This window comes from Eucalyptus grandis, chromosome 1, assembly GCF_016545825.1.
Source record: "Eucalyptus grandis isolate ANBG69807.140 chromosome 1, ASM1654582v1, whole genome shotgun sequence".
In the NCBI taxonomy this organism is placed as follows: Eukaryota; Viridiplantae; Streptophyta; class Magnoliopsida; order Myrtales; family Myrtaceae; genus Eucalyptus; species Eucalyptus grandis.
The window spans coordinates 46,501,992-46,528,681 of NC_052612.1; the positions used below are offsets into that span (position 1 = coordinate 46,501,992).

A 26,690-nucleotide genomic window follows, 5' to 3' on the forward strand; every position below is an offset into this window, starting at 1 on the left:
GATGAGACAATATGATATTGAAGCTTGACTCTACTTGAAATAAAACTTGATCCTTGATAAATGAAGCTTGATTTTTGTTATTACAAGGTCTATGCCGTAAGATACTCATGGGCTCGACTTGTCCCAGTCGATTAATATGAGCTTGAGTTGAGTTCAAACTTGGGTTCTCGTTATGCTAGTGAGAAGTGTGATAGTGATGTTTCATTTATTCATATGTGAAATATATAAAGGGATCATAATCCTATCATTTGATTAGATGCATGAGCTTCTCGACTTTTTCTTGCTTGAGAGTCTAGCTAAAATTTGCATGCGCCGTGCATGTGAAGTGCATGTGCTGTGCACAACTAAAGTAGATAGTTGTTTTGGGAGGAGAGCATGTGTTTGTATCTAAGATGATTTTGACGTTCCCGACATAACGAATCCTATTTTCCAGTCAATCAACCGTTATCTTGTGAGGGCGAAGAGCTTCAATGGCTGCAAGTTAAGTTGAAGGATGATTTGTGTGAGAAGAAATTTCTCATGGTACTCTTATAGATAGTGAAAGGTTTTTTAGTTGGATGAAAAATAAAGGAGAATATCTTGAGATTAGAATGGAATTACTTTGATGAGTTATTAGTATCCATATCCTTTTATCAGCAATCAAGTATTAACGCATGGAAGTTTTCAAAGCACAATCTTTTGAATAACCTAGCAAAGTCAATTGTAGATGCGGCATCCCTTACCTCTAAGGAGTCTCAATTGTTGGGCAATGAAGATGATACCTCTCTTGAAGAGAAAAGCTCATTATGCATCATTGATCTTACCTCTATTTGTTACATCAAAAAGCTTGAGAGGATTTGTTGAAATGAAGGTACTAAGAAGTTTATTGAATTTCATAAAGGAAGATTCCACATTTCCATCAAGGTGACGCATGACCTGCAGTATTCTTGTTATCTCATTGCTCCATAGTAGAGGTGCCGAATCGCATTGGTGAGCTAAAATATTTTTGATTATTTAATATACCTTACCCTAATAACAAAAGGCTATGTGAGTTGGTGCCCTGTGCAAATTATAGATGAGCACATAACCCCTCTTTTCACAATAGTCACAGTAAAGCAAATATCAAACGAGTTCAGTCGGTAAAGTGATTAGTTTAACTTTAAATGAATACTCAAGCAAGTTATACTGAAAAATCCGACGAGTCTTCGAAAATTTCATTTTATACATCAATTTGGCGAACCGATCTTATACTTCTCGTATTATGCAAGGGAGAAATAGCATATGATCAGACTCTACTGGCTAATTAATTGGAGGAATTGGATCATTGAAACCAGGAGGGGGTAAAGAGAGCTCCCGCCAATTTTGCAGGTGGTGACAATTCGCAAGAGAATGGCAAAAAGAGAGCCTCCGTGAGAGACTAAATAGGGGGCTGAAGAAAGAGCTTGAATATTTACCTAACTCTGATCTCCCTATTCCTCTGAAATGCATTGTTTTTTCTCTTCCTATAAAACCAAACCAAACCCACCTCTTATCTTATGAACATAGTCTGTTTACTTACTAAGCTTTTCCCATTTTGTCAGAGTGGGTGTAGCTCAGTTCCAAGCCAACCAACTTCAACCTCACATATCTAAGTCTGCCATCATTCTTTTGCATTTGGAATTTTCTCATTCTTTGGGCTAAAAAAATGGAGGCTGTATCCTTCAATTCTCTCTCAGTTTCGCTGAATAAACCAGCAAGAAGAGCCCTGTGTAAGCATGACCAGTGCTCATTGGGCAAGAAGAAGAGTCTAATGTGCTGCCAAGGAAGCGGCAGTGCGATCAAGTCCACCGTTCTGAAAGAGACATCTGCGTCCGTTTGCACCAACCAAAGTAGTGCTCTGATAGATGCAGGAAGCTTGGTTACGTCTCCAAATGGGAACAGTCAGGCAGAGATTTGTGTGAATGATTTGGCGCCTCATGCTGAGCACTCCCACTCTTTGGTGGAGATGGATGATGGCATTGGAATTGTCAGATTTTTGAGAGGGAAGAGATTTTTCATTACTGGTGCAACAGGGTTCTTGGCAAAAGGTGAAAACATGAACCTTTTTTCCAAACATATACCTCTTGTTTGTAAAGTTTCTCTGTTCCTTTTTTTTTTTTTTTTTTTGCTGAAAATTGTTAAGTATCTCCATTGTTAATCATTCTCAATGTACTGATGTCCAGTTCTTGTCGAGAAGATATTAAGGACTGTTCCGGATGTGGGTAAGATATTTCTCTTGATGAAAGCAAAAGACAAGGATGCTGCAAAGGCGAGGCTATCAAGTGAAGTATGCCACTCCTGTTTCTGAATTGTTTAAGGTTACTGCCTACTTCTTATCAACCGTCTTTATGTCATTTACTGATAATGGAATTTTTTGCGCATGGTTGTGCACAGATAATATATTCAGAGCTCTTCAAGAATCTCCAACAAACTTACGGAAAATCTTATGAAGCTTTCATGCTGAGCAAGCTAATTCCTGTGGTTGGAGATGTTTCTGAATCGAATCTTGGGTTAGGAGATGAGTTGGTTGACTTCATTGCAAATGAAGTAGATATCATTGTAAATTCAGCTGCAAATACCAAATTCGATGAGAGGCATGTGATTTCTCTTTTTTCCCCTTGGTCTCTTGGTTACATGGATCCACTGATAATGTCATCTACTGGCAAACTTTTCTGCTTGGCTGAAAAAAGAGGGATAGGAAAAGCTATGTATGGTGAACTTCTCCATATAAAGCACCGTTGAAATGATCCATTTCTATATAATCCTACAGGTACGATGTTGCTATCAACATTAACACCAAAGGACCGTACCATCTCATGAGCTTTGCAAAGAGATGCAGCCAATTAAAAGTCTTCTTGCAAGTTTCTACAGGTAAATATCGTCGGGACGACTTTCTTGGTGTAACAGTTATGGCCTAAGCATTTTCTGAACATCTTTAATGTGTATCTAAATAGTTGATTGCTATCTTTTTGGTTTATAGCGTATGTCAATGGACAAAGGCAAGGGAAGATTATGGAAAAGCCATTCTGCATGGGAGATAGCATAGTCACAGAAAGTTACAGTGCTGAACCACCAACGTCTCTTCCTCAATTGGATGTGGAAAGTGAAATTCATCTGGCTCTGGAGTCAAAAAAGGCTTTGGAAGATCACGCAGTGGCTAAAAAGATGAAAGAATTGGGTCTGAACAGGTGATTGATAATTTATCTTTGGCTTGCTACTTAACTCTTTCGCACTCGATTTTTGCATCATAGATAGATATCAATGAAAAATGATTGCTTTAGGACTAGGATTCCGAATGACATTCTTATTGATTTATGACAATGGCTAAAATCAGGGCAAAGAAGTTCGGATGGCAAGATACTTACGTGTTCACGAAAGCTATGGGAGAGATGCTCATTGACGACATGAGAGGAGAGGTTCCAGTCGTCATAATCAGACCTAGTGTCATTGAGAGTACTATAAAGGAGCCATTTCCAGGATGGATGGAAGGAAATAGGTGCTTCATCATCTATTCAGATTATGGACTGTTCTATCGATGCCATATTCAGAAAAAGAAATAGCTAATCTTTGTTTTTAATTTTCAGGATGATGGATCCCATTATCTTGTACTATGGGAAAGGACAGCTCACTGGATTTCTGGTCGACCCAAATGGAGTAATCGATGTCGTAAGCAATAGTACCTCTTTGATGATCTCTCCAGGACTCCTAAAACTGTTTCACATTCAAAATGGCAAAAAAAGAAAAAATCGTCGTTTGTTCACATGATACAGCCATTACACTATACTAAGAAAAAGTTTGTGTTAACAAGAGCTTATATGATTTGGTTTAAAAAGGTCAAGGCCAAAAACTGCCACGCAAGAACTGCCGAAATTGCTAGCTTCTTCACTTATTAGAAAATGGTACTTGCGTTTGACATACTATTAGTTGAAACATTAACAAGGGATGTCTACCATTCTTGAGGGTCTTGCAAAAATCATCCTAAAAACTTAACTAAATCAGTCTAATTGGCCAACCTTGATGTTTCTGCTACTGATCTTTTAGGTACCGGCCGATATCGTAGTCAATGCTACCTTAGCAGCCATTGCAAGACATGGAATGGCCGGAAAGTCAGGAGTTAACATTTATCAGATCGCTTCGTCGGTCGTAAACCCACTAGTTTTCCAAGACTTGGCTAGACTGCTCTATGAGCACTACAACACTTCGCCGTGCTTCGACTCAAAAGGTAGACCAATCCCCGTCCCATCATGAAGCTATTCACTTCCATGGATGAATTTTCAGCTTATCTTAGTGGAGATGCTAGTCAGATAAGCGGGTTGAGAGCCATGACCTCAGACGCAAAGCTGTCCAAAAAGCTTGAAATTGTTTGTCGTAGATCTGTGGAGCAAATAAAGAAATTGGCCAACATATATGAGCCCTACGCATTCTACCGCGGAAGGTTAGTAAACTTTGCATTTATATTTCTCACAGTTATATTAATCAGTGATGAAATCAACTACATGTTGGTCAAGGACAGAACGGACAATTCACAAATTTGCCAGCTCAACCCTGCATTTCATTCCACTATTTTCCCCTGATGTGCAGAAAAATAAACTTCTTTCTTATCTTATCTAAGAGAATGCACTAAACTTAAACACGGATTTCACTTCTACCTTAAAAATCCCAGGTTCGACAACAGCAACACTGAGCGACTGATGGAAAGAATGTCCGAGGAAGAGAAGAGGAGATTCGGGTTTGATGTTGGGAGCATTGACTGGAAAGATTATATCATTAACGTCCATATCCCGGGTCTGAGATGGCATGTGATGAAAGAGAGAAGGACATTTATTTAGAAGAACAACACACTAGGTTCTATAACAGTATAGTGTAATAAAATGGGTGTCAATGGCATCTGGAAAACAAGTGAAGACAAGAAGTAGTCATTTTTACCATTGCTACTATAGTCCATCCGTTAACAGGCACTCATGTGGCCATTATTAAGTACTTCTACTAAGATCACTCGATTATGTTTCATAATAACAAATGATTGATTGTGTTTATTAAGGTATTGATTTGGTGATTGGCTACTGAAAAGAATCATATCAAACCTATACCCATAGTCATGTCTGATGATCTCCTGTTCTTTGCAATAAGCACAATGACATCAAAAGAACAGCAGAAACAGAACTGCACATGGGGGACTTCACTAAATTTAAGTAGCCTCGAAGGCTTTTAGTTTTACTGAAGTTGTACGCAATGCCTAGACTTTCACGCAAACTGAAAAATAAAAGAATAGCAGCAGAATCTATTGCTAATGCATGCGAGGGAATAGGAAAAATCTCATCTCCTGCTTTGCCAAAACTTCATCGCAGAAATCCTTCTAGTCTCCAGATAAACACCGAGGGCAATCACACCTGAAGCCAAACCCTTGGGACAGAAGACTTTGCCGTGCATCCCAATCAAGACTTGCATCAATGTAGCAAATCCTAAGTTCTTCGCCTGCAAAATACCCTTCTAAGATTGCAACACAGAATTGACCTTTTCTAAAGAAGAACCAGACTGGGCAATGTAACAACAGTCAGCTGGACAACTAGCCTGTTATTTCCTGTATAATTGTTGTCATAATTTTCTTCTGCACAAATTATACTGAATTATAATGGACGAAGCCAACAGCCTGGCACATGACCACAATGGACAGTCTGGTCTCAAGCTCCATCATGAGACCCATAAAACTATACTTACTGATCCATTCATCTCAAGAATTATGTAGCAGGTACCTGAGTGTATTCCATGATTTTCTACACCATCATTATATCCTCCCCATCAGTTCAGACTATCCATCACATAGTCTAGCCTACTTGTCCTTGCAAATTGCCAAATTGCAAATTGAATGCTTTCTATACTAAATGCCCAGACTCACAAATGGCCCACATGCCAAAGGAGCTAATGAATTTGGACACTATATGGATACTGTCTCAGGCTCTCAGCATCTTAACACTCGACGAAAATACCAAATACCCCTTCTCATGCATTGTACAAGATAACTTGGCAGTGCATGGCCTGCACTTTCAGAAACTGACAGCCCAAGGGAAAGCTACTAACTGCTAGAGCAATGGAACAATCTCCACCAATAACTTACTAATTACAAATGATGCCAGTTGAAACTAAGATTCTATATGGACTATGACGAGAATGTCCTACAATTGAGCGATAAGCAAAAAAATGCTATATACTAAAGTAATGCTGCATAAATTTACTGTAAATGAGACAAACCTGGCTCAATATCTCGAAGAGCCTTCAATTTTGCAACTGCATCTTCTAACCATATAATATGCGTATTAGGATCTGCAAGGAAAACAGTACAATACTTCTAAACAGCTGAATAAGAACAGAGGCCAAAAAAAGTTCAGTCTCTTCTTTCATCAATCTTCCGAGGTGCACATAAATCATTTTTTCTTCCTTAGTAGCATGCAATTTAATTTTTCAAAATTGGCAAAACTTTATCCTAGAAATCTGCAGTTTCTAATTCAAAAATCAGACTGAAAACACACTTTCTTTCACAGGAACAGCTGATCAAAAAGCAGAGGCCAAAAAGGCTCAACCACTTCTCTCATGATTCTGCCAAGGTACATGTATAACGTTTTTTCCCAAGTAGCATGTAGATTAATCTTTTAAATTATCAAATTTTTATACTAAAACTCTACATTTGCTAATTCAAGTCATACTAAATATACACTCTCTCTCACAGGAGGGACAGTCTGGTCTTAAGCTCAATCACTTCCCTCCCTCCCTCCCTCCCTCCCTATCTCTCTCTCAAGTTTGTGCCACGCTGTTGCAACAATCATCAGGAATAGGAGCAGGGAAATACCACAGTCATGATTATAGAATGAAGGAAGCATGTAAACCGCATTTCCAACAGCAGCTTCAGCTTCTACAGATGCCACAGCCATTGAAAGCAAATCCTCAAATGATCCTCCAACCACCTCTACACGGAATGCATTGATATGAATCCGTGCAAGCAGCGTAGTGTACCATTGCTTAGTCAGAACTAGAAATGTCAAAGACAATCATTCTCATAAGAATGACAAAGGACAGGATACAAAACAAAGAAGGAAAATGAAAATCAGTGTTGCATGAAGGATACATGCTATCTGCTCATCCTTCAAATGAGCATTTGTGAAGGCACACTTCAGCAATCCGAACCCTTCCTCCATCTAATCACATTAATTTAGAAGGTCAAAGGAAGTTCAACAAGATTTCCTGCTAATTGTTAGTCTATTCATTCTATACATAAGCATTGAGACTATAAAAAGTGAGTCTTCTGTATTGTTCTTGTAACTATCTTATAACACAAATAAAGATACATTCTGCAGCATCTCTAAATGTGATAAATTCATTTTTCAAATGTTGAAGACAATTTCCAAAATGAATCTTAAAAAGTTTCCAATTTGCACCTTACAAATTCATAAAGGAAAGCACATCATGCTTTACATGGAAAAAGTAATGCTGCACATAGCCTTCCTGAGAACCAAAACAGCACCAAACAAATTTAAAGAGGAGCATTCAGGTGTCCAGGGATAAGGCTTTTCATTTAAGGAGACGCATCAACAATATGATAAAAGGCTCCAGTGCTGCTAATTCAGTCCCAAATATTCTTAGTACAACAAGAAAAATCAGTGTGGAAGACAAAACATTATAACAGTTCAATAAAACTTTTATAATAAGCCACACATCCAGAGACTTGAATTTTTAGATTAAAAAAAGTCGGCTACAAGGTTCTCACCTCAGATATCATCTCAGGAGACAAATAAGCAGGTTGAAGTATGTCAAGACAGTCGCTGGATGTTGCGCCTGATATAACCATACAAGCTAGCCGTTTTACCAGGAAGGGATATTTCAAACCTCGGGCGCTTTGCAGAGAGATAAATGAAATTACACATCAAGATGATGGAAACCCCTTAAGAAATCAAGCTTTTTCATCACAATATAATAACGCCAACTTAACTACTAAATGCTCTTCTCTGAAAATACAGTTTTTCAACTCACGCAAAACATAAAAAATGGTGCTTTGATGGTCTTTGCTTGCTTTCAAAATTTATAGAGAAGAAGAAAAACATCCATTCTTTCGCTAAGAGGTTGGACTGTAAACCAAGCTTGACCAAAAATAAAGCAACTCTAGTTAGGAAAAGGCCATCAAAGCTTTGACAGATCAGACTACAATCTGCCGTGCTTCTTTTATAAAAACTTAAATGAGACCTTTGCACGGTCACTTTTGCTAGATATAGGCAATTACTTTTCATGAATCAAATGGGAACCAGCATTGGGTCTCAGGAAAAGCATCTAGGTTGATAAGATTTCTAAATTGTAGTAGTTCTCTTCTGTCAGCCAAAAGAGACTAACCAACAAAGCATATGTAGTCAAAACAGGTGAAATTCAATCAGGATGCAGATGGGCAGACACAAAAATGAACAAAAGACTCTCGTGGTGGCTTCTATCTGTTGCCTAGTCGCAGCCACATGTAGTCCAGGGTGTGAGTCGCCATAACCAGCTGGCGATGAAGCAAACAACAGTAACAAGACTAGAGATACTTCGTACCGACAATAGTCATCATGGATCGACCAGTCGACCCTTGTCTCGACTTCATAAAATGCCTGCGGACCAATATCGAATACGATATCACGTAAGATTCATCAAAGCAACAAAACGTTAGATAAGTTCAAAATTCAAAGCCAAAAGGACAGTAAGACAATATATTACGATTAACGTTACAACCATCTAAGTATCCAAACTCTCTCCACTCGCCAATTCACACAGTCACTGGCCGTTCAATACGTCAAGGCAAAACTACAAACAGCTCGTGCGCGATCTTTCAAACAGGCGAACTTACATTTGCCTCGACGAATCGACCAACCAAAAAGCCTAAGTAGTCCCTACCTTGGAGCGTGCTCTGCAGCCATCGCTACAGAACGACGCCGCACGAGCCGGAGAGCCCGCGCCGTCTAGCTTCCTGAGGCAGAAGTAGCAGACGGCGTGGAGGGAGTGAAGCGAAGGGTGGGACACGACCGGTTCGGCCGTGTGGATGAGCTCGCCGGACCCGATCCTCCGACTCGCGAAGACGCCCCGGCCGGCCGACTCCGTGAGCGCGACCCGAATCGGAGGCGGCCCGCCGGGTCGGGCCGGGCTGGGAGCGCCGGGCGAGGCCGGGGATGCGGTGGAGAGGAAGGCGAGCCGGAGGAGCGCGCTCGGGCCGCGCAGCTTGCGCGAGTACGCACTGCGGCCGTAACGCGACAGCAGCGACATTTTCCCGGCGACGCGCGCGGAGACGGAGACGGAGACGGAGTCTGCTTACTTGCTCGCCGACGTCGTTCTGGTCGTTACTGCTGTTTTCTTCTCATTTTTGTCGAAACGTTCCTGATTTTTGCAAATGATCTGTGCTCAGTATTTAGCATACAACATCGGACACGCACTCTTCCTACTAAAAATCATTGATCCACCTAACACATTTTTGAGAATTTGGACCCGTTTGATTCAATTTTTCGAAGACGAAAATATGTAGTGTTTGGCAAATGTTTTTGGGATTGCCTAGCCAAATGCTAATATTGAAAAAGTTGAAAACTCAAGACAAGTCTCGTAAGGCTCTGATGACTACTAAATATATTTTTTTACAACACGATCCCTCTCTCAACTTTCAATACATTTGCTTTTTGAGTCTTCATATGCCATTAATTTATCCCATAAGCGTTTTGATCAACGGGATCCTCGTAATGACAAACACAAAGCACACTTGAGAAATCAAATCTTCTAGTCGAACCAACCATATAAACCTAAACTTTCGAAAATTGAATCAATACAAGTTATTTGCCAGTTGGACCAACCATATAAATCTAAACTTTCGAAAATTGAATCAATACAAGTTATTTGGCAAAAAATAGTATTCAACAACATAAGAAAAGATAATCTTTGTTGTGATAGCCATACTTAAAACATGATGGATAAATTATATACAACCGATCAAAGCTCCAATGACCAAAAGCAATTTGTTAGGGACATTACCGTTCGTTCAGGGAAAATATTATATTTCCGAAAAATATTTTACGGAAAGCTATTTTTCAAGAAAATGACTATATTTTTCGGCATTAGACTAAAACCTGAAATTTGAGCAGAAAATATTTTCCTATATTCGTTATCTAATTTGATTTTTGAAAAAAATTACCAAAAAAAAATTGAATTTTAATATTTTTAATGGACAAAAAAATTATTTTATATATATTTAAAAAAATGAATTCCTAATTTATTTTTTAAAAATCGAATTTTATTACTTTAAATTTAAACTTTTTCTTTCTTTTTTCTTTTTTTCCTTTTTTTTTTCCTTCCTCCTCCCTCCTCCACCGCCACATGCCTCACGATGGCCGGGCCGCCCCGGCCAACCAAGACGTGATCGCTAGATCCGACGAGCTCAAGCTCTTCCTAGGCCAGCAAGCTCGAGGCTCGACTGATCAACTCATCAAATCTGGCAGCAGAGCTAGGGTTCGCTTGGATTGGGCCCTCAATCCAGGCAAGCCCTAGCTCCGCCACCAAATTCGACGAACTCACAACTCACAACTCACCAGAGCCCAGCAAACCTCTGGGGAGCTCGAGCGAGGCCCGAGCCCCGCCCAACTCGTTGGATTTGGCAAGGCCCGAGCTCGCTAAGCTTGGGCTACCTCGCTGGCCTAGGGCAAGGCTCGAGGCGCTTGCGGCAGCCAGTGACCAACCAAGGCCAAGGAAGAAGATGAAAAGGAAAGAAAGAAAAGAAAAAGGAAAAAAATTAAAAACTTGATTTAAAAAAATGAAAAAGAAAAAATAAAAAGAAAGCATAAAAATAAAATGAAAATGTATTTGATGAAAGGAAGTAATGTGGAAGAAGTTATGGAAAAGTGAAAAACATTTTCCTCACTTTTAAAAGTTGTTTTTCTAGTAGTGAAAAACATTTTTCTTCACTAATTCACTTTCCATTAAACGAATGCCGAAAAATCCGAAAAAAAATTTCTTGAAAATTATTTTCCGCAAAACAAATGGAGCCTAAATAAAATTGTTGCAAGACTCAATTTCCATGTCCTAGTGAAAGCTTCACGTTCAGATGAATTTGTCTATTTGTAACATACTTTAAACCACACCAACGAATATCAGGTAAGAAACTTCCCTAACAACTCCCAATATCCTGGAGTCCAAGGCAGCATTCAAGCGAGACAGATTGGCAGCTCATTATATGTCTGGCTAACAACTAGTAACACTTTTAGAATGAGCAATTGATCATTAAGATATAATCCGATTTCCACAATTTCATCCACAAAGATCAGTACAAGCATGCACGCTCATACATAAAAGGTGCCTAGATCATGAGATGCATAAAAGGTGCCTGAATCATGAGAGTAGTTGGCCTGTTCGAGAGGAATAACAACACGCTCAGCTTACTCATGCAATTAATCTAGATTCTCATCAAGTTCAAGTAGCATCTACTTTTCTCAATTATAAAGATTAATCATTAAAGCAATTAAGCTGGTTAGTACCCGCAATACGCTCGTCACACCGTCTGATTAAATTAATGAATCGGCCATTTCCGGGAACCCGAAAAGAACCTGATTCAAATGCTGCTTTGGCAGTCTGATAGTCTTTGAGTGGATAACACACCTTGCTGAGAGAGATGAGAGAGAGAATATCAGCTCTGGACCCCCTCAACAGATAGCCTTACTAAAATAAGCAAAGATCATCCAACTGCAAGTTCGAAAACTAACCCCTTGTGAAAGTATGCCATATGCATTGACCAGTCCAAACCAACTGCCCTCTCTGCATCAGCGAGAGACTCTGAAAAAGGGAGAATCAGGAAAAACAACAGCTCGACATGATTAGTAAGCAGCGATTCATTTATAAGCTTATCATGTTATCATCAATTTAAAACGTGAATACGAAGCACATCATAATCTTCCATCTTCGCATTCATTGGAAGAGAAAGCAAACCACCCAAAAAGAAAAGGGGGAAAAGAAAACCCCATCCTCTATATTTTCCTACCCTCGGACAAGCTCGAAAGGTGAACTCGAGATAAAGCATAAATTTCCGTCCCTCTATTTCGCACCAAAACCAAGCAGGCTGAATGAAACATTATGCAAATAGAAATGTCACTGCTCTCCATTCTCTAACCAGCCTGGATGATCGTGATTAAGAAATTAGTAAGGCCAATAAAGACAATGAATGACACTTCCTCTGTCCATACAATTCACTATCGAGAAAGCAAAATAGAGCAACCAATAGAGCACAGTCTCAGAGCGAAAGAGTAGCTGCATACAAATCCCACAATCATGAATTTCACATCCCTAATGACAAGATGTGTTTAAAGCCCTCCAAAACAGCCTCCGTTCTCTAACCAGCCTAGATGATCGTGATTCAGAAATTAGCAAGGCCAACAACGACACTGAATGACACTTGCTCTGTTCATACAATTCACTATCCAGAAAGCAAAACAAAGCAACCAATAAAGCGCAATCTCAGACAGAACGGCTAGCTGCATACGAATCCCCAATCATTAATTTCGCATCCCTAATAACAAAACGCGTTTAGAGCCCTTGAAAACAGCGACCAAGATATGTGTGATATTACTCAACTTTAACACTCAATTTCTCAATTACTTACGCATGAAAATATATAAATCAAATAGAGAGGGATAAGGGTACCGGAAAACATGCCAAAAATGGGCACGAGAGCGCCCGACAAATAGTTCAGCTTTATTAGGGCTAGTGGACATAACTTGTGTAAAGAGCATGACAGCAAGCTTGAAAGCTTGAAGTCTCGCGATATGATTGCTTTGAGCGCTTGGGTTTTCAGATCTGCCGTGGTAGGAGGATCTGCCAAATTTTCTTGGTGCGGAAATTCATCCGCACCCAACTTCTCTCTATTTTCCTGAAATGCAACAAGCAAAAGACATCTCAGGTCAAAATGCAATTTTCGACACCACTCTATTGTGAAAACAGATTCTACTATTTATCGGAGTCTACCCTTTGCTGTTTTGATGATGGATCTGAGGGTGTCTCAGATCTAGTTCTTGTGATTTCCATTTGGCATGCATCTGCACCCAACTTTTTTCTATTAGGAACAATGTGAACTTTCAGATTTATAGATGTTAGCAAATCTAGGTAATATTGCAAGACATTGGGTGTGAGTCTACGTATTCAAGCGGGGCCTGTATTTTTTCTTTTTGGTTGGGAAAAGAAGGGGGTGGGGATAACAACGCGCTCATTTCCAAATCATCCACAAAGATCAGTACAAGCATGCATGCTAATGCACAAAAGGTGCCTAAATCATGAGAGAAGTTGGCCTATTCCAGAGGAACAACAACGCGCTCAGCTTACTCATGCAATTGGTCTAGATTCTCATGAAGTTCAAGTAGGTCTAAAATTAAACTGAATTATTCAAGCAGCATCTACTTGTCTCAATTGCAAAGATTTATTCATCATTAAAGCGATTAAGCTGGTAGTACCTGCAATAAGCTCATCACACTGTTTGATCCACTTCATGAATATTGCATTCCCCGGTACCTGACAAGAACCAAATTCCAATGCTGCTTTGGCAGTCTGATAGTCTTCGAGCTGATAACAAGCTTTGCTGAGAGAGAGATTAGACAGATAATGTCAGCTCTGGATATCCTCAACAGATAGCCTTACATAAATGAATAAAGATCATCTGACTGCAAGTTCGAAAACTAACCCCTTGCGAAAGTATGCCATATGCATTGATGGGTCTAAATGAATTGCCTTCTCTGCATCAGCGAGAGACTCTAACAGAGGCAGAAAAAACAACTTCTTAACATGATTAGTAAGCAGGGATTCGTATATAAGCTTATAATGTTATCACCAGTATAAGACGTGAAAAACAAAGTACATCATCACAATCATCCATCTTCGCATTTGTCAAGAAGGCAAAGAAGCAACAACGACAAAAGAAGAGGGGGAAAAAAGAAAATCTCGTCCTCTATATTTCCCTTCACTCGGACAAGCTCGAAAGTGAGCTTTTTGTCCCTCTATTTCGCACCGGTATCGCCAAAGCCAAGCAGGCTGAGTGGACGATTATGCAAATAGAAAGATCACTGGCTCTCCATTCTCTAACCACCGTAGATGATCGTGACTAAGAAGTTAGCAAGGCCAATAAAGACACCGAATGACACTTCAGTTCCCTATCGAGAAAGAAAAACAGAGCAACCAATAAAAGGCAATCACAAACCGAACGACTAGCTGCATAAGAATCCCACAATCATGTGTCACGGCCCGAAAGAAGGCCAATCCAAGAGATTCACAAGGGACGGCTGTGACTCATCCGTGGAGGACCTCCTACTTTCACTCGCATTCCTATCACGTCTTCTCCCTGAAGTTTCCAAGGGCGGGCGATACCGCTGTTACGCTTGATTCTAGAAGACTCTATCTTTATTTATATCGGTAGACGGTAGTTAGCATTTATTGTCAGTAGTTGAGGTGGTGCGATCTCATCTGCCGGATAAAATTTAGATCAACGGATGTAATCTGAGGGCCTTGAGTATAAGAAGGAGTGCCCTCCCCCTCATTTGGAATCATCCAACTATTTCAACAATACAAAGCTCACTTTCTTTCCAGAGCTCCTCTCTCTAAACTTTCTCTCTTTACGATCTGGGTATACGAGCGAGTGAGCGATTGATTGAGTAAGGCTTGGCTTGAGTGACCCGAAATAGCCCGAGTCGAGCGATCAGATCCCAATCAATCAGCCCGTGACACATGAATCTCACATGCATTTAAAGCCTCCAAAACAGCTCCATTCTCTAATCAGCCTAGATGATTGTGATTAAGAAATCAGCAACGCCGATAAAGACACCGAATGACACTTTCTCTTTTTTTTCAATTCACTATCGATAAAGCAAAGCAGAGGAAGGGCAATCTCAGACTGAACGACTAGCTGCATATGAATCTCACAGTCATCAATTTCACATGCTAATTAAAGCCGTAATATTAGGTCAACTTAACACTCGATTTGTCAATTACTTACACAGGAAAACAAATAAACCAAAGACTCGATGTGACAATAATAGAGAGGGAATGAGTGTACCGGCGAACATGCCAAGCTTGAAATTGGCATGAGAACGCTCGGCAAATAGTTCGGCATTGTTGTTAGGGCTAATCGAGATAGCTTGCTAAAGATAGCTTGTGTGAAGAGCTGGACAGCTAGCTTGAAGTCTCCGACAACTATCATTCCTTTGAGTGCTCAGGTCTCCAAATCCGCAATGACAGAAGAATCTGAGGACATATTATCGGAAAATCAGAGCCACAGAGAGAGAAGACGGCCCAAATCCGCCATGATAGAAGAATCTGAGGACATATTATCGGAAAATGGAGAGAGAAGACGGCCCAGATCCGCCATGACAGAAGAATCTGAAGACATATTACCAGAAAATCGGAGCAAGGGAGAGAGAAGACGGGCTAGATCCGCCATGACAGAAGAATCTAAGGACATATTACCGGAAAATCAGAGCGGGAGAGAGAAGATGGGCCAAATCCGCCGTGACAGAAGAATCCGACGGGCCAGATCCGCCGTGACAGAAGAATCCGACGGGCCATATCCGCCATGACAGAAGAATCTAAGGACATATTACCGGAAAATCAAAATGACAGAAGAATCTGACGAGCCAGATCCGCCACGACAGAAGAATCTGAGAACATATTACCAGAAAATCGGAGCCATAGGAAAGAGAAATCACATAATCCCTGCTTAAGACACTTTAGCAACAAAGGTGTTCAAACTCTCGACCTCGGTGATGAGGGAGAGAACGCACACCAACTGCGCTGCTTGGGTGGAAAAAGGCTATTTTAATACTTATCGAATGGACAAATTGTAATGGACAAATTGTAAATAGATCATGCAATTATAGCAATCCATCAAACTTCCCCATATTTTAAAATTAAATCATCTCCCATCTACATATGTAAAGTTCAAAAATCGAGATTATTGGCCTACTCTTGAGGCGTTGACATTAAATCCTATTAAGGTATTCAAATTCTCAAAAATAAATTTTAGAAATAAGATCAAAAGTACCAAGAAACCAAACGACCCGTTCATAATACGATAAGTATTCCATAAATTTAAGAAATATTGAGTTTAATCTTAATTATTAGATATTGCGGGGCATACGGTTTCAAATGTTCAAGGTATAAATTCAACTCAGCATATTCATTACCCTCATGTGATAATTTCCCTGTAACACGATACCATGCCCTGCTTCAATTACTGCATGCATTCCGACTTGACTCAAGCTGAGTCTCAACTTACAGAACAAGAGCATAGGGATGAGTATGGTTTTAGGGTTAAACCGAAAATCAGAGAGCTAGACCGGTAAAAATTGGTCTAGCTCTTGTTTCATAAGAGAGATGGTTCGGTTCTCGATTCCAATTTTTCAAGAACCACCGGCTACCGATTTGGTTCCAAGTTCCTATGAGAATCAGAATCGAAACTGAAACTAAGGAGGGAACTAGAACCGGAAACCCTAAAATCCCTAATTATCTTCCCGACGCACTTAGTTTTCTACGATGTGTTTCCTTTTCATTTCTCATATTTGTCTTTATATATTGTAATTCCTTTTCATATATCTAATGAGTGAATATTTTATTTAACCTCCTCTTTTTTTTTTTTTTTTTTAACTTTAGATATGGATCGTCTTAATAAGTAAATTATCATGGATAAATAAAGTTATCAGTTGAAATGGTTCTAATAATTATTTAGTTTAGTTAATAGTAATTTCAAATTTAAAACTATTATTGAGTGATTAATTATAATTGTTGTTTCTTTTGATTTCAAATAGTTAGAATTTGCAACAATTTCCATGGATGATTGAGGACTAAAGTTCTATAATTTAGGCTTTACATTATTTTATTTTTGAAGATGATATGCTGTCCCATTCATCAAAATTTGGTCCCACTCGTCGGCTGGTATCGCGAGCACGGAGAATTCATCCTGGTTTACAAGTACATGCCTAATGGGTGTCTCAATTGCCATCTTTCAGGACTAGTTATAAAATAGCATTAAGCCTGGCTTGGCTCTCCATTACCTTTGAGGAGAGGGGAAAAGTATCCAAAAAGTCCTAAACCTATTGTATTTGTACTAATTCAGTCATAAACTTTTTAATTGGACAGATTCAGTCCTAAACCTTTTCTACAGAAGTATCAACCAGTTCAATCATTAATCCAATTTTATTGAACAACATGGCTACTAATGGCCAAAAGAGGACACGTGTTTAGTTATGCTTTTTCGAATTTATTCCTTTTCTTGATGGTCCCCTCCTAACTTCCATAGAAACTCCATTTGATTTGCTACATGTTGGTACGTTCCACCAATTGCCTACATGCGCAATGATTTTGACATGTACCAATGAATTTGGGGTCTTGACTTCTGCTGTCAGATTAAAATAACCACGAAAAAGAAGTGGACAAGCTAAGAAACTCTTGAGGGCTTAGGTTTTAGCTCGGCCCAATGGCGTTTCGGGAAATTCAAAGCAGCCTAAATTTTGACAGATGACCACTGAGTTGGTGATTTGAATGCAATCCTCTTCTGAGGCGGCCTGACGTTTTTACATGGGAAAATTTGACAACGAGGGCTACGCGGTGGTCCAAAAATCACCTCTACCTAACCCTACCGAATTTAATACTATTGCAGCCAGTATAGCGGATCGTGTCTCCTAGGTCCAGTACTATGCATTTCCTGGTCTTTTATTATTGAAAATAGTGCGCAAATGATAGAACTTTTCAGAGCCATTCACATAAAATATTTAGAGCGTGTATTTGGGGTGTTGAGAGGTGAGGCGCTTCACCTTTTATTACCATGTCTATGTGATATGTGATATAGCATCCCTAAAACTTTGGGGAGGAATAAATCATAAGTTCATGCAGGGACTAGATCCGGTAACGGTAGCAGCCGTATTCTCTACGTCGGAATACATGGGAGAGAAGAAGATCGGGGATACGGATTGCTTCGTCCTCAAACTGTCTGCAGATCAGGCAGACTTATCCGACCGGAGCGACAGCACAGCGGAGACGATCAAGCACGTCGCTTTCGGGTACTTCAGCCAAAAGAATGGACTCTTGGTGCACTTGGAGGACTCTTATTTGACAAGGATACAATCCCCCGGGACACGCCCCATGTACTGGGAGACCTCGATGGCCACTCAGATCCGGGACTACCGTGAAGTGGATGGCGTTATGATCGCTCACTCCGGCCAATCGAGTGCGATCATCACACGATTTGGAGATGGTCGTCTACGGGCAGGCCCGGAAATCACTCGGTTGGAAGAAACGTGGATCATCGATGATTTCGCATTCAATGTGCCTGGTCTGTCTGTGGACAGCTTCATTCCACCAAAGGATGTGAGGAAGGACCATTTTCCATTAGATGATGATTGGAAATCGGCATTAGACTGATACATATGTTTTTTCCGTTGCCTCTTTATGATCAAGAGTTGAGTGTTAAAGAGGGAAGGTGCGCCTCATTCAGAGTCACCGGCTGACAAAATTGAACGTCGCTAATTCATTTTGGGCCTTTGTGAATATAGTGATTATGTACAAAACTGCTTCCAAAGCCTTTTTTGTGGTCCTGTTTCGGTACGGACCAAAATCTTAAAGCAGATTTATAAGATCGCTAGCTCTTAAGCAGATACACATGTTAGTGTTCCGCAGCCGATAGGGATCGCTGTCGGTATCCAGAGAGGCAGCAAGGGCAAGGATGCAAATGCCCCCATTCTTATGTTTTCTCGATCATGTATTTTGCCAACATTCGGTGTATCGATGCGTCTGGACAAAAGCATCGGATCATTGACCCTTCGTTTTGCTTTTAAGGAGCCAGATCATGGGATTTCACGGGCAGGAAGAAGCTGCCGCACCCTTTCGTATAACCACTAACGTGTCTATCCTTCAATTTGTTCAGACATTTGCAATGGGGACAAGCTCCCAAGAAGCCGACGAAGGGCGACAGGAAGTATAAGCTGTAAGTCACCGTACAAACTGTATGTTAGCAGGATCTATATATATGGAGGACGCACAAAAATTCCCATCTGTTTCCAAAACATTTTTATCGATTCGTACTTGGTTTCATTGAATGTTCCATTTACATCCGTCATCAGAACTCTACTTATTTGTAATAAATTCGATGCCCAAAAGGACATCTTGACATTTCTTTTTCATTATGAGGTAAAGCTCGCACTCCAGCCATCAAGTGCCCCTACCCTCAAAGGCGAACTAAAGTGACAGATTTGCACCCTCCCAACTGCCCCTACCCTCAAAGGCGAACTAAAGTGACAGATTCGCACCCTCCCAACTAGGGTAATTGATTTCCGGTCCAGTCCAGTTCCAAAATGGAACCGGGAATCGGAGCAAGAGAACCAATTTCGAAAAATCAGAACCGTTCGGACCAATTGGTCCTAGGACCAAGAACTGGACCGAACCATCGGTCCGGCCCTATTTCAATCACGTCTAATGGAACCAATGACTCATTTTTTCCCACTACTTCTTTTCCCATTACTTTTTCTCTCATTACTTGAGACTGAGACCGGACCAAGATAATGTTTAATTCACATTTTACTAATTTTTTTGATAAAATAATAAAATAAAAAATATATTTAATCGGTTCGATCTAGTTCCTCGTTGGAACCAAAACTAGACCGGTCCGCCCAGACACCGGTTCAACTTTTAAGAATCGGGAACCAAACCGACACTCCCACAAAACGGACCAAACCGGCCGGTCCAATCCAATCCGAGTGGTTATTGGTTCGGATAGTCCGTTATGCATGCATACCGCTAGTGCCTACAAGCAAGGTTGCTTATAAATCCCAGATATGGGAGAAAGATTGCCGAGCACAATAGATGTACACAGCATTTTCGCTGTCAGATGACATTAGGATGAGGTACCACCTATAACTTAAGTTTATCAAGATGAACATGGAGCTCTCAATCTGAATAAACATTTAGGTTTTCGATAAGGCTTTCCCAAATCAAAAGGGTACCAATCCTAGAGCTTTTCTATACCAGCCCGAAGATAATGCAGCCAAAACAGCCACCCGAAGGATGAAGAAAACTCACAGGTTGAGCCTAAAGAACAACAATACCTTAGAAACCGACACTGTTTACTCGTCAAGATGCGGAAAAGTCTACCTAAGGGGAAGAAAAGGAATACGAGATTTATTGCAGACTCCCATATCTTGATCTGCATCTACTTTTGAAGTAAGACACAACAGAGAAAAGATCAACAAGATGGCAAACATGAAAGCAGGAGCAACTATTAACGATGAACAGTAAATGAAGACAGGCATGCCTCCATTTCAACATTACAACACTAAACAAACAACAGTAAAGTTGAGAGTGTATTATACGATCCTACAAAACAAGATTTAACACGGTCCATACCTCAACCAATACATTACGCCCGTCTCTACTGGCATTTGTTAATAGGTCTTACACTACTTAATTACCTAGAATAATCAAGACTACGGCTCCTGCTCCTGCTGAAGCTCCAACTGCGACTCCTTGAGCGATGAGGTGAACGTGAATAAGATCGACCTCGGTAACTTCGACCTCTTGGTGATACTGACCTGCATCATCAAGAAAACTTCATTAAAAAAAATGATAAAATAAACTAAGCTCCAAAGCATCTTGGGTGGACCCAAAACAAACAACTAACAAGGAAAGAAAAGATCATACGAAAGCAACTAAAACTCTCAATACCTTGAGTAGCGGCGATGCCTAGGAGAAGGTGAATTATAGTATGCATCACGTGAGTAAGTGCGTGCATATGATGGAGATCGAGAATAACCCCAGGGAGAATGTCTCCTATCATACGAACGACCCCTGATAATAGCACAATCAAATTCCCCGTGAATCTCAGCTTCTACCAGGAAACTCCGGTTAGCCATTACGTAAAGGCTTTTAATCTTTAGTGAAACAATTTAGCTATTCCAACCATAACATTTCCAGAAAAGAAAGTGCAAAAACTGTTTGGGGATAATAAGCACAGCCTAATCAAATAAGAGAATAATAGTAATATGCTTTCATCAGTCACATGTCTACTCAACAAAACCACAAGAGGAGCCCAACCATCCTTCGATAAATTATTAACTTTAAAAGCTAAATCAAAGGACTCTCATGAAACCATACATTAAGAATACAATGATACAAGTAAACCAACTCATCGCCAAATATATCAGTCGAAAAGGAGAAAAAACCTTCTGGAAAGAGGCAACAGAAAAACCCGATACTATAACAGCCATGTCGAATCCCCTCCCAGTTCATGCTAATAACTCAAACTAGTACCATGACTTAATACAGATTCTCCACATCGTTAAACTCATCATCTCATCACAATAAACACAAACTATCCTTGCAATGTTATCATTTCACAAACATTCCATCTAATCAACAAAGAATATGCTATAATTCTCTCACAAAACAACCACCTACGTTGCAATGGCATACCTCTAAGCACCCCAATACTTTTTCCAACCACACATTTGGCCCCTGCTTAAAGTGCTATCGCATCATTGGAGAAAGTTTCCATTTCAAAGAAGAATTATGTTATCCCATGCCTTCCCAGATCCACAACATAAGCATGTGCTCTTACAACCTCCCATCCTATGTAAGGGTAAAAGGCATAATAAAAGCACACAAAGAGTTCATGTTCTGTCAGGCAATATACTTAATTACCTGAAGCCTTCTCTCGCTCTCATTTCTGAAGGCTTCTTCCTGTTTTCCTCAGCAAAAATCACTCTCATTTCACGGCCAAGGAGCACTTCCCCATCCATGTAACGTTTAGCATCTGCAGCATCTTCTGGATACACATACTGAACAAAGCCAAAACCGCAGGGCGCCCTGCATCAGAAACAGATCATCAGCCATAAACTAGAAACCAATGCCAAGGGCACAGGTGAATTTGCAAGTCATCTTTGAAGATGAAGAATCACGACAGTAATTCTGCCCACATTCCATTCAATTCGAAAAGGCAGTCATGCAGCTGCTCACCTTGCGTGAGCAAATCTTAATTTCTTGAAATTCTTCAAGAATTTGAATTTCTTCATAAGAAGTCATATCCACTTTCTTCAAATCTTCATTGACATTAAGACAACCTTGAACCATACCCTTACCATTTCGATAAGGTGTCTTCAACAAAATTTCACCTCACTACTTCACTGGTGTCTTCAAAACTTTCAATGACAAAACCAAACTCCCATTTACAACTGATGAAAAAGGTAACAATCTTGACAAGAGGCCAAATACATATAGATGGAACAATCATAGGCAATACTTCTTATTTTTTTTAAGTTCTTTGAGTACTTGCTATATCAGGAGTACTTAAATTCATCTAGAAACAATAACCCACACAACGAAGAAACCTATACATATCTATGCAAAGGTTGTCATGACTTACCCTGTATAGTAATCACGAGGCAAATAAATGTCCTTGAGAGGACCAAACCGGCCAAATGGACCACGTAGGTCTTCAGCCCTGCATAAGAAAATTTTGGTTTCAACTTTGCTTTAATAATATTTTTTCTGTAATACAGTGAGAAAAGGAAAATCACTCTGCCATATACCACAAGGTCATAATATCCTACAGGAGGTTATTCATTTACTAACACATGCGAAGCATCTTATTCTTGCCTTACGCAAATCATTCTAATCAGCAATTCAACTATCGTGGTAATTATCCTGCTAGCACTCTGATATTCTAACTTGATCACATTCCATCTTCTGAAATATAAAGAGACAATATTCTGCAAGAAGCATAGTGCCCATGCTACAAAGCATATACCAAGGAATGTCATGAAATCAGACCTGCAGTCACGATGGAGGTTGCGAACCAGAAGGCTAGTAGGTAGGTCTTTGCCACGACTGTCAGATCGATCCCTAGGACTAGGGCTTCGGCGCCTCCTACTGTAACTCCTCGGTGGAGATGACGAAGCAATTTCCTTTAGAAGAGAGAGCTTGAGAATTCACACTGTTCATCAGGGCACGACTCCCGAAGGATAGCTTTTACAATACAGTGCAAGAACGAGTAGTGACTGTGAAGGTGATTTTCAGTATAAGTTAGACTTTGCTCAAACGTCAAACCACGTTTACTGAACTTGACTCCCTTTCAGATCATTTTTGGGAGCATCTGTTAGTCTACAACATGATGACCTTGCCGATCAGAGTCCTTCAAATATGGCAAAAAGTTACATTCATAGCACATGTTCTGTACATATAAAGCCATGGACTATCATTCGAAATCGCGAAATTATAAAGGATACAGAAAGCTACATGTATCGCGCACTTCATTATATTTGTGAAAATATTTTCTATAGATCCTTAAAGACTTGGATACCATCACAATGTGCGGCAACATTGTCATGTCGGTCATGTGTGCACACAACGGCAAACACAAAAGAGTAGAGATCGAGACCAGAAGCCAGAGCTCTTTTCTTTCTCAATTTGAAATTCAAGACCAGCAACTGCATTTACAACAGTACATGTATCACCAGCAAAAGGGGCTTTTACAATCGGGAAGGTAGTTCTCCAGGATTCAAATGCAATAGATAACATAGTTCATGAAACTAGAACGGAAGCGCCCACAATATAGATAGGCAAGATCCCTCTCATAAACTTAAAAAGGACTAAGAGCATAACAATCCCATTTCTTCACCTCCATACCCCTTCCTTCTGGTTTTTTTTGGACAGGACCGTTCCCTTAGACTTCATCTGTTAAACGCATCATCACAAGTATGAGCAAAAACCATCTATCAAGGCTTTGAATTAGTAGAAGCATAACAACTGCCAAAGCATCACTAATGGTAAGCTGCCAACTTCCAGAGTCCAGACTCCTTGGCACCACGATGATTTTGAAACTAACAGAATAAAAAAAGTGCAGCCCACATAAAACTTAATATATATTGTTCAGTGCTAAGCATAAAGTGTAGAAGGTGCAACGACCTGTATTTTGATTTGACATTCAACTTTGAGGTCACCTGATTTGGAACCTCATTCACAATCCGACCACTTTCCCGACCACCTTCCACGGGTTCCACCTGGGTTGAGGCCTTTACAGGTGGCGGGTTGAGTATCTCACCATATATCTCTAAAACATAAATTCAAAAAAGGACTCGATCATTAAGATATAATCCGATTTCCACAATTTCATCCACGACGATCAGTACAAGCATGCACATCCACGCATGAAAAGTGCCTAGACCATGCGAGAAGTTGGCATGTTCGAGGGGAATAACAAAGAGCTCAGCTTACTCGTACAATTGATCTGGATTCTCATCAAGTTCGAGTAGCTCCAAAACTAAATTAAATTAATTTCAATCCTCAAGCAAGAAAAACTCGAGCAGCTCGTGCACCTTTTTCAGATGAATGATGGAACACTGCCATCACACTATCGAGAACCCGAGTTTGAGCCAACTCAAGCTAATATCAATCAACCAGAGACAAGTTTAGCTCAAGCTTATTGAGCATCTCACAAAATAAACCTCGAGATAAAAAAAAAATCAAGCTTCATTCAGCTCAGTTCAAGTACCCAGCTTTCATTTCTCAAGCAGAGTCAAGTTCCAATGTCATATTGTCTCGTCCACTTGTATCGATTACACATTTATTCAGATTTATTCATTATTAAAGCGATGGAGCTGGTCTAGTACCTGCAATACGCTCGTCACACCTTTTGATTGAATCGGTGAATCTTGCATCCACGGGAGCCAGAGAAGAACCTAATTCCCATGCTTCTTTGGCATTCTGATACTTTCCAAGCTCATAAAAAGCATCACTATGCGTATGTGAGAGAGAATATCAGCTCCGAATGCCCTCAAAAAATATATTTTATATAAATGAACAAAGATAATCCGACTGCAAGATGTAGAGCTACACAGCAACCTTACATGTATTACTTTGTAGGGCAGAACGTAGCACTATGTTACATTTGTCAAATCTTAGATAATATTGTACCTACCTTTTTATCCCACACACATGTAGATGAAAACTAAAGACGAAGAATAGTCACAATGCATCAGTTAGAAACATCATGAACATTTTCAAAGAGGACCATATCGGACTATGGTAAACAACCGTAGTGTGGATGAGTTGTTACTTTGACAAAACCACAATCTCCCTATTTTGGTACATAAATAACAAGTTTCAACGGACCATTATCACAATTACCACATGCATGCAAAAAGGTAAAGGCAGGCATTGAACAGTACTAACCCCATGGGGAAGTATGCTTTGTGCATTGAAGGATCTAACTCGATTGCTCTGCTTGCATCAGCAACAGCCTCTAAAGAAGGAGCATAAAAATTTAAACAGATTGACATGATTAGTAAGCAGGAGGTATATGTAGTTTATAAAAAAAGATGAATACCTTAAATGCTATGACTCAAGCTGACAGAAAAGGTTTGAAGAGAAGGCAAATAAGTAACATCTACCAAAAAAAAAAATCCTTTTCGAAAGGTGAACTCGAGACAAAGCAGAAATTTTTGTCCCTATATTTTGTCCCAGTTTTCTCCAAAACCAAGCAGGCCGAATGAAAAATTATGCAAATAGAAAGAGCAAGAAATAAAGGCCAATCTCAGACCGAACAACAGCTGTATACGAATCCCATAATCATCAATTTCATATCCCGCCCTCCAAAACAGGACCTAAAAATACGCCCGGTGCTATGTCTCGATTTGTCAATTGCTTACCCAGAAAACAAATAAACCGAAGACTCGAGGTGACAAGAGAGCATAATGTACCGTTGAAGTAGCAGCGACTCAGGTTGGCCTCAGCGCGTTCGGCGAATAGCTCGGCGTCGTTCGGCCTGAATGAAATTGCTAGGGTTAATAATTGGACAGCACGCTCGAAATCGTAGTTGATGAATGCTTTCAGCGCGATAGTTTCGAGATCCGACGCCATGCCCAAGGACCTGAGAAGCAGAAGACTCAGAAATCGCAGCAAGAGGAGAAACGATGGGCAAGGGATTGATTTTTATTTTTTTTTGGTTCTCCCGGAAAGATTGTGATTCACTTCGATGAGTCGTGATTCTAATTTATAGCTGAAGGCCGTAGGCTTAAACGGTAATTTGACGGTGTAAAAATCACTGATCTGAAATAGGAAAATAATTAAAATATAAAAATCACCTCAATTAAACTACCCATAAAACCTCTTTAGATATCCTCTTGCAAATTAGCCAAAAGGAAATATTCGCTGTCCACTTTTATTTTTTTACTTCCCCCACTTCAATTTATCCTTTCTCTTCCCATTAAATTACTTTTAGAAAGTCCATTTCTCTTTTCGAGAGTTTTGTTTTTTTCACGTGGCATACACATACTAAATCCTGAAGATGAATTGAAGGCACTTAAATGGATTTTGATTCTTATTTACACACATAATTTCCATTCACTTATTGATTTAAGATTTTTTTATTGAATTTTCTAAGTCGAGAGGGCATTAATAAAATATCTCGACATCTATATGCTCTTTTACACATGTGATTTTCTTGCGCCTATCGATTAAAGCTTTTTGGTTGGATTTTTCTTTATGATACAAATGAAAATGAATGAGAATTATCAAGCTAATAGAACCACGTGGGATGAAGATCATTTTTATTGGACTTTCATTAGAGTACTCTCCCTCAAGCTATTTCACCGGGCAAGACAAGGGAAGGGGTCTTCCCTATCGACTGA

General features: G+C 39.9%; 6 protein-coding genes across 8 annotated transcripts; 2 read left to right on the top strand and 4 right to left on the bottom strand.

Moving 5' to 3' along the window:
* The first annotated feature begins 1,663 nt into the window (after positions 1 to 1,663).
* LOC104414834 (fatty acyl-CoA reductase 2, chloroplastic) lies at positions 1,664 to 4,854 on the top strand. The gene is given in 10 exon segments (XM_010026029.2): positions 1,664 to 2,045; positions 2,181 to 2,284; positions 2,392 to 2,591; positions 2,768 to 2,868; positions 2,978 to 3,185; positions 3,332 to 3,493; positions 3,582 to 3,663; positions 4,039 to 4,234; positions 4,237 to 4,432; positions 4,661 to 4,854. Coding segments are annotated over 10 exon segments (1,797 nt in total). The 3' UTR covers positions 4,827 to 4,854.
* A 219-nt stretch (positions 4,855 to 5,073) lies between these two features.
* LOC104446239 (histone-lysine N-methyltransferase ATXR4) lies at positions 5,074 to 9,384 on the bottom strand. 2 transcript variants are annotated; one of them, XM_010060120.3, is made up of 7 exons: positions 8,908 to 9,384; positions 8,569 to 8,624; positions 7,757 to 7,883; positions 7,118 to 7,187; positions 6,842 to 7,021; positions 6,247 to 6,318; positions 5,074 to 5,472 (listed from the first exon to the last, which is right to left on the bottom strand). In XM_010060120.3, the coding sequence occupies exons 1-7, from the start codon at positions 9,271 to 9,273 to the stop codon at positions 5,354 to 5,356; spliced, it is 990 nt and encodes a 329-aa protein (XP_010058422.2). In that variant the 5' UTR covers positions 9,274 to 9,384; the 3' UTR covers positions 5,074 to 5,353. The 2 variants fall into 2 exon arrangements, with proteins under 2 accessions (XP_010058422.2, XP_010058428.2); XM_010060126.3 differs by having other exon boundaries at positions 7,757 to 7,824; positions 8,908 to 9,082.
* A 2,335-nt stretch (positions 9,385 to 11,719) lies between these two features.
* Positions 11,720 to 15,219, bottom strand: LOC120287213. Its single transcript, XM_039299936.1, has 6 exons — positions 15,077 to 15,219; positions 13,712 to 13,781; positions 13,485 to 13,609; positions 13,003 to 13,073; positions 12,682 to 12,907; positions 11,720 to 11,817 (listed from the first exon to the last, which is right to left on the bottom strand). The coding sequence occupies exons 1-6, from the start codon at positions 15,084 to 15,086 to the stop codon at positions 11,720 to 11,722; spliced, it is 600 nt and encodes a 199-aa protein (XP_039155870.1). The 5' UTR covers positions 15,087 to 15,219.
* Positions 15,220 to 17,955: 2,736 nt separating this feature from the next.
* LOC104414843 lies at positions 17,956 to 18,435 on the top strand. The gene has a single exon (XM_010026040.1). It carries the CDS (start codon positions 17,956 to 17,958, stop codon positions 18,433 to 18,435), a length of 480 nt encoding a protein of 159 aa, XP_010024342.1.
* A 1,825-nt stretch (positions 18,436 to 20,260) lies between these two features.
* On the bottom strand, positions 20,261 to 22,991 carry LOC120294877 (serine/arginine-rich SC35-like splicing factor SCL33; the record flags this gene model as incomplete). The annotated part of the gene is made up of 5 exons (XM_039315711.1): positions 20,261 to 20,597; positions 20,731 to 20,853; positions 21,706 to 21,870; positions 22,427 to 22,504; positions 22,834 to 22,991. Coding segments are annotated over 5 exons (648 nt in total), but the record flags the coding sequence as incomplete, so codon positions are not given.
* Positions 22,992 to 23,433: 442 nt separating this feature from the next.
* Positions 23,434 to 26,035, bottom strand: LOC104446315 (protein SGT1 homolog). 2 transcript variants are annotated; one of them, XM_010060181.3, is made up of 5 exons: positions 25,761 to 26,024; positions 25,234 to 25,303; positions 24,672 to 24,796; positions 23,968 to 24,112; positions 23,434 to 23,736 (listed from the first exon to the last, which is right to left on the bottom strand). In XM_010060181.3, the coding sequence occupies exons 1-5, from the start codon at positions 25,918 to 25,920 to the stop codon at positions 23,733 to 23,735; spliced, it is 504 nt and encodes a 167-aa protein (XP_010058483.1). In that variant the 5' UTR covers positions 25,921 to 26,024; the 3' UTR covers positions 23,434 to 23,732. The 2 variants fall into 2 exon arrangements, with proteins under 2 accessions (XP_010058483.1, XP_018733377.1); XM_018877832.2 differs by having other exon boundaries at positions 23,434 to 24,112; positions 25,761 to 26,035.
* Positions 26,036 to 26,690: the final 655 nt, after the last annotated feature.

Excerpts from the sequence above, each read along its gene's own strand:
- LOC104446239 (XM_010060120.3), bottom strand. The coding sequence starts at position 9,273 with ATGTCGCTGCTGTCGCGTTACGGCCGCAGTGCGTACTCGCGCAAGCTG. Across the intron at positions 7,884-8,568 it reads ATCCATGATGACTATTGTCG|CGCCCGAGGTTTGAAATATC; the intron begins GTACGAAGTATC and ends CTCTCTGCAAAG. Across the intron at positions 7,188-7,756 it reads CTCCTGAGATGATATCTGAG|ATGGAGGAAGGGTTCGGATT; the intron begins GTGAGAACCTTG and ends TAATGTGATTAG.
- LOC120287213 (XM_039299936.1), bottom strand. Across the intron at positions 13,610-13,711 it reads ATGGCATACTTTCGCAAGGG|CAAAGCTTGTTATCAGCTCG; the intron begins GTTAGTTTTCGA and ends TCTCTCTCTCAG. Across the intron at positions 13,074-13,484 it reads GTGTGATGAGCTTATTGCAG|ATGCATGCCAAATGGAAATC; the intron begins GTACTACCAGCT and ends AGTTGGGTGCAG.
- LOC104414843 (XM_010026040.1), top strand. The coding sequence starts at position 17,956 with ATGGGAGAGAAGAAGATCGGGGATACGGATTGCTTCGTCCTCAAACTG.
- LOC104446315 (XM_018877832.2), bottom strand. The coding sequence starts at position 25,920 with ATGGCGTCGGATCTCGAAACTATCGCGCTGAAAGCATTCATCAACTAC. Across the intron at positions 25,304-25,760 it reads GAGTCGCTGCTACTTCAACG|AGGCTGTTGCTGATGCAAGC; the intron begins GTACATTATGCT and ends CTCCTTCTTTAG. Across the intron at positions 24,113-24,671 it reads GTGTGACGAGCGTATTGCAG|AGATATATGGTGAGATACTC; the intron begins GTACTAGACCAG and ends TTTATGTTTTAG.